Source organism: Erigeron canadensis, chromosome 6 (genome assembly GCF_010389155.1).
Source record: "Erigeron canadensis isolate Cc75 chromosome 6, C_canadensis_v1, whole genome shotgun sequence".
Classification (NCBI taxonomy): Eukaryota; Viridiplantae; Streptophyta; class Magnoliopsida; order Asterales; family Asteraceae; genus Erigeron; species Erigeron canadensis.
This window is the reverse complement of record NC_057766.1, coordinates 25353308-25359393: the sequence shown is the minus strand read 5'-3', so window position 1 is coordinate 25359393 and position 6086 is coordinate 25353308. Positions and strand designations below refer to the sequence as shown.

The window sequence follows — 6086 nt, the reverse complement described above, 5'->3', positions numbered from 1 at the left end:
AATATGGCATACGTATGTCGTTTCAGATACTCTATCATAGTAAATAAATAAAAAGATATGTAAATTTGATATAATATACCTGCATTGGAGTGTTCCCATGTTTTTCGGCCGACTTCTTCCGCATAGCTTTTTGGAAATTGTAAATGTCTTCACTGCGGGTCAAGTTTCCTTTTTGCAGCGAGAGTCGCTGCAATAAGTGGCTAAAAACAAAAGTCTACTGTGGACCATCAAGTCCACAGTATACGGGTATATACGATGGACTTTTTGCAACGACTCTCGCTGCAAAAAGTGTGATCATTTTACTAAAAAATGGTTGGGTCACCAGACGCCTTAATAAATTTTAATGAGGGGGTACATTTAGTAAATTAGGGGTACATATAGACACTCTCTATATATATACACCTAAATTTAACTTCCAGAATAAAAGATACGTAAAATCTAGATTTACCGGATTGCCTTGCATTCCGCGCCATCAGTCATTCTCTCCCCCAAAAATCTAAATAACAAAACCCTAATTTTATAACAACCTCCCGTTACCCTACTCTTTTCCTCTCCGTTCCATCCAATAAAAACGCCCCCCTTTTTAATTCTCCCCCAAAAATTCATAATTTCTCATTAATATAAACTTTTTTGTACTTTTAGTTTCGCAATTTTTTTTACAAAAACAATCTGTTCATTATTTTTTCATCAAAAAATAAAAAGAAAGACTTTTGTGCCCTAATAAACAATTTTTTTTTGCAATATTGTATTTGTTCTTCGTTTTTTACTGCTGTTAAATTATTCTTTTTTTTTTTTTTAACTGTAAATGATAATGTTTTCTAGATATTAGCTGATGATTGCTTTTGTGTGCTAGGGTTTCAATTTTTACGCCTCTACCGATTAATTTTTGGGACTTATTATATTCTCTGTTGTTTTTCGCAGGATTAGTGTTTATCGATTATCACCGTGAGTACTCGAATTCACTCTTATTTATCTATATATTTGTTAAAGTGTTTATATTAGTTAATTACGTTTTGGTAATGATAGTTTAGGTTCATTCCGTTTCGATAATTATAAGCTTTTTGGAACTTAAAACATGATACTTTATACATCCGTCTGAATTGTTATCCAGCTTCTTATTTTCCGATTAATTTGTTACTGAAATATCCTGCAGCACTAAATTAGTAGAGCATATATATTTTTCAATTTTCGCGTTAATTAAGTACCGTTATTGCAACCTTTGTTTTTTGGTCAATAGTTTTTAAAATGTGAGGGCGAAAAATAGGTTCTATTATGTAAAAGTTGCAGTAACTGCACATTTATTAAATTGTGAGTTTGATATTTTTGGACTGATGTAGTCCAAAAAAAAATTGGTAATTAGGAACTTTTGTTAGACAACTGGGTCGTTATGAAACTTATAACAACTACAGGTGATTAAAAGAAGGTGTAATTACCGAAACAGGCCAAAGTTTAAAGTTTTATTGCTTAAAAGAGTAAAATAGCAAGGTTGATATATAGTTTTGTTTTTGAAGAACACCTCTTTCTTTTATCGTGTTATGTTTATTTCATGTTGGATGTCAGTTTGAATTTGGCCAAGTAATTAATTTCTGTATTTGATTGCTTACTAGGGTTCAGATTGAAAAATGGGAGAAAAGTCTGATAGTAAAAAGGGGTCTTCCCCATACGTTGTTCTTGAAAACCGGTCCCTTGATCAGTGGAAAGTAACCGAGTTGAAAGAGGAACTCAAGAAACGAAAATTGATGACAAAGGGGTTGAAAGAAGAACTTGTTAAGAGGTTAGATGCGGCTGTACGAGCTGAAATCGATGATGCTAAGAAAAATCTTGAGAACGATTTAAATAGCGAGGCTCAACCTGAGGTCCAATCAGATGATGCTGCAGAGAAAACTGCAGATGTCATGGACCAGACTTTGGGGGTAAATGAGGGATTGGATGATAAAAACGATGGTAATAAAGATGTTGAGATGGATATGGTTCATGAAAATGACGGTTTGCAGTCATTAGCTGAAAAAGTGGTTACGGAAGGTGAAGGTGGTGTTGTTACGACTCAAGTGGAATCTTTTAGCGTAGTTCGAGAGATTTCAGTAGAAACCACTGTTTTAGTATCTGAAAATTTGGGTGGTCAAGAATCACAGATGACTGAAATCAAGAACACGGATGTGGGTCTGAATCAAGAGAATGGGGAGCCAAAGCCTCAACAACAATCTCCTGAAGAACTGCCTGAGCTTGGCTCATCAGATCTCATTAGTGGCAACCAGGTAGATGAGGTCAGCCAAGTACAATCTGATTCTATTTCTATTGATACTATCACAAATATTGAAAAGAATGAAATAAAAGATAATGTAATTGATGATGATGTCAAATTAGAGATAGATGTTAAGCCTGAGACGATCCTAGATCGTAACAATTCAGAATCGGTCGAAGTTGATGAGCAACATGAGGACAAGCCTGCCGTGGAAGAGAAAGATGCCAATATTGTTAACAGCACAGATATTCACAACGAGAAAGATGATGTAATTGCTGATGATGTCGAGCTGGATGCTAAGGTTGAGGAGCTGCAGCCATTAACAGAATCAACTGGAGTTGATGAGCCAGTCAAGGAAAATCTTAATGCTGAAGAGAAATATGTCGACAATACTGAAAATGTTGATATTTGCAAGAAAAATGACAGTGGAGATGTGGGATCTCCGGAAAAGCTGAATTTGGATGGTGATGATTCAATGGAGGAAGATATTCTAGAGAGTAAGCAAATTGATTCAAAGTTCAGTTCTGATGAAGTGGGAGACAAAAGTGAGAAAATTGGAGTAAAAGAAGATGGTTCTGTGCATGGTATGGTGGAGGATGAAAATGCTGATAAGAGCTTTGCTGCAGGTGAAGATAAAATGGAGCCTAGTGTGCCTTCCACAAAAAGAAAGCCTTATGGTATGTTTTTCATTATATAAGCAAAATATTCCTTTTTATTCCTATGGAATGGGATTGTGATTATCGTACATACTCTTCTAAATTCAATATTATAGGTGAAATTATGGACTGGTTTGGCTGGTTGTGTAATTTGTCAAATTGGATTCAGGTTGAAACCATTTAGTTTTTGTTTGGGTCATCATGATGGGTTGACCCACAATAACTGTAGTCCAATATATTGTTTTTTTAATCTTATAAATAGGTGGCTTGTCGACTACATAATATATTTTTTAATTAGAAATTTAGAATGTAATTGAGGTTTTATGCATCAGAAACACACTTTGGATGATGTATGGCCCATTTTTCCCGCGTCTTTTTAAGCCGATGTTTTATTCTCACTGTATCTGTTAGAGATATACATAAGCCAAAGTGAACCATTCATCTATTCTTAAGTAAATGGCTCAAAATGCATCTCAACGTGTATTTATTGTCTCCGTTCAGTTGCTCTTTGTCTGCTGAAGATTGAAATATATTCTGCTTCACATGTGTGGACTTGTAAATTGATCTCCTGATTGTAACCTTAGATTTGGTGATTGAGACTTTTATGTTTTCATTTCACTATGATGTTTAAAATTCATTTTTATGTGGCTTGGCTCAAGTCGACAGCCCACCTAGTGCGAAGTGTATTTTAACTAGATGCAATTGGCTGGCATGAGAAAAACCTAAAATGAATGCCCAAAGATAGGCCGGGATGATGTTCAGCTTTTGATATCTTGCTTATACTTTTCAAGAAAATCTTAGTTTAATTGCCAAGTTTTCTTTATATTATCATGACAGATCATGAAGGTTCAGAAAACAGCGAAGTGGTGAAAAGGCAGCGCAGATGGAATTCTGAAAGTCTCAAGGTGCCTGAACAAGTATTACCTAACCATTCTGCCTCTGCTACACCTAAGGATGCATTTCAGACTCTTGCGAAACGCGCCTTTTCAAGATCCGAGTCTATAGTTAGTCATGATTCGCCCAAGGAACGCATTGGTATGCTATGACCTTGCCTTTTTTTTTGCACATTGATATTAATCATAAGCTTTGATCTCTAAACTTTTTCGTTTGTAATACTTTCAGTTCCCCCTACATCGAATCCTCCAACTACATCTCTTCGAATTGATCATTTTCTGCGTCCTTTCACGTTAAAGGCCGTGCAAGAACTTCTTGGCCAAACGGGTACAGTTGTTAGTTTTTGGATGGATCAGATCAAAACTCACTGCTATGTTACAGTAAGTCCTAGCATTTCTCTTGATCTAGCATGCTCTCATGAAATTTTCAATAGTAACACTTTTATGTATATAGATAATTGGGTTTGATTTTTTATATGTTATTAATAAAGTAGTTTTTTGTGCTTGTTTGGTGCAAATGCCTCTCCAATAGATGCATAGATATAAAATTTTTGATTTTGTAGAACTTAATGCATTAAAATGTTACCAAACTCTTCAATTGTTATATTAATCTCAATGTTACGTTGATATTGTAGATTTAAAATGCTCAATTATAAAAATTTATAAGCATTTTTACCATTTTCTGAAATAGGAATTTTTTTGTAAGAATGCAACCTCGTGCAGTAAATTTTCATGAAGTTCAAAGACACCGGACTTTTAAGTTTTGGGCAGTTTGTGTTAATGACTTAATGTTTACTTGCTTTCATTCTGGGCCTGTTATGAAACCTCTACCCATCTTCAACCTCTAGCATTAACTCATGCATGTCAAGTCCTTTGAATGTCAATATGTTAGAAGAAAAACAAATATATATTATAAATATAATTATAAATTCGGTGAAATTTCCTATAAATGTTTTTATATTTGTTGTTATTTCTGGTTCGAGAGAGTTAATGCTTGTAATTTGTTGTTATCAATTTTCAGCGTTTCTTTGTTTTTTTTGTGTATATTTGTTTTGGACAGTTATCAATTTTCAGTGCTTCTTTGTTTTTTTGTGTATATTTGTTTTGGACAGCAGGAACCCGTCCTGTGTTTTAGTCAGGACTTTCATACTAAGTAAATACAGTTAAGTTTGTCAAATGGCTAAATACCCAGCAACAAACAAAATTTGGCTGTTCTGATTCGATATATGTTTTTTCTTGTACAGTATGCATCTGTGGAAGAAGCTATAGAGACACGAAATGCTGTATGCAACCTACAATGGCCTGCGTATGGTGGACGTCTTCTGATGGCTGACTTTGTGGATCCACAAGAGGTTAAGAATCGGGTTGACCCACCTCCACCTTCTTCGGAACCTCCTATCACCACTATACCTCCAGCCACCACCAAGCAGCCACCACAGCCCTCACCCAGACAGAAACAACAGCTCCCTCCCCCACCCACCCTTCCACCGCCGCCACCATTGTCCAACGCACCACTAGCAAGAGCCCGTGCGCCTCCTACTCCCGAGAAAATTGACCCTCCAATTGTTACATTGGATGATCTGTTTAAAAAGACGAGAGCCACTCCTCGTATCTACTACTTACCGCTTTCTGATGAACAAGTTGCAGCAAAGCTGAATGCTCAGGGGAAACCTGTGAAGCATTAGATTAGTTCAATGTAAGATAATGGTAGTAGTATGATATAATCAAGTGTTTGCAGGTCTGCAGGTGATGCTTTTAGGAAGGAACTGTTCGAGCAAAGGTGGTCCATGAGGAGCTAGTTCAGTAATATGAACAAGTTTTATCCAGGCCAAAATGAGTTTGGATCTGGATCTCCTTTTTCTGAGACTTTTTGTTTGAGCGGAGCCAATTAACATTTTCTCTATTAAGTTTTTTTTTTTCTTTTTCCCTTTTTTTTGAGCATTGTCTCACAAAGTCACAATGTTTACAATTCGAACTAGAGGTGGTTTCTTTTTATATGGACCAATCTGTATTACCTTGGACCAATCAAGTTGGTTTATTTGCACGTTGAACTTTTTCTTTTTTCATGTGTGAAATTGAGGTGTGACGTAATGTATCATCATTCTATAAAATTAAAAAACGTTTTTATCTTATAGAAACTGTGTCAAAAAAGTTTTATTTTGGATAAACATAAAATTAAGGGGGTGTTTGGTACAATGGAATGGAAAGGGTGGAAAGAAAATGAGAAAGACTTATCATGTTTGGTTGCAATGGAGAATGAGAAAGAGAATCGAGAAGTGGGAATCGATTCCATTC

At 35.6% G+C, this 6086-nt stretch overlaps 1 protein-coding gene across 2 annotated transcripts; it reads left to right on the top strand.

Moving 5' to 3' along the window:
• Window positions 1–456: 456 nt before the first annotated feature.
• Window positions 457–5835, top strand: LOC122603456 (apoptotic chromatin condensation inducer in the nucleus-like). Of its 2 annotated transcripts, none has more exons than XM_043776167.1 (5): window positions 457–945; window positions 1615–2919; window positions 3736–3933; window positions 4021–4172; window positions 5036–5835. In XM_043776167.1, the coding sequence occupies exons 2-5, from the start codon at window positions 1623–1625 to the stop codon at window positions 5474–5476; spliced, it is 2088 nt and encodes a 695-aa protein (XP_043632102.1). In that variant the 5' UTR covers window positions 457–945; window positions 1615–1622; the 3' UTR covers window positions 5477–5835. The 2 variants fall into 2 exon arrangements, with proteins under 2 accessions (XP_043632102.1, XP_043632101.1); XM_043776166.1 differs by having other exon boundaries at window positions 458–945; window positions 1608–2919.
• Window positions 5836–6086: the final 251 nt, after the last annotated feature.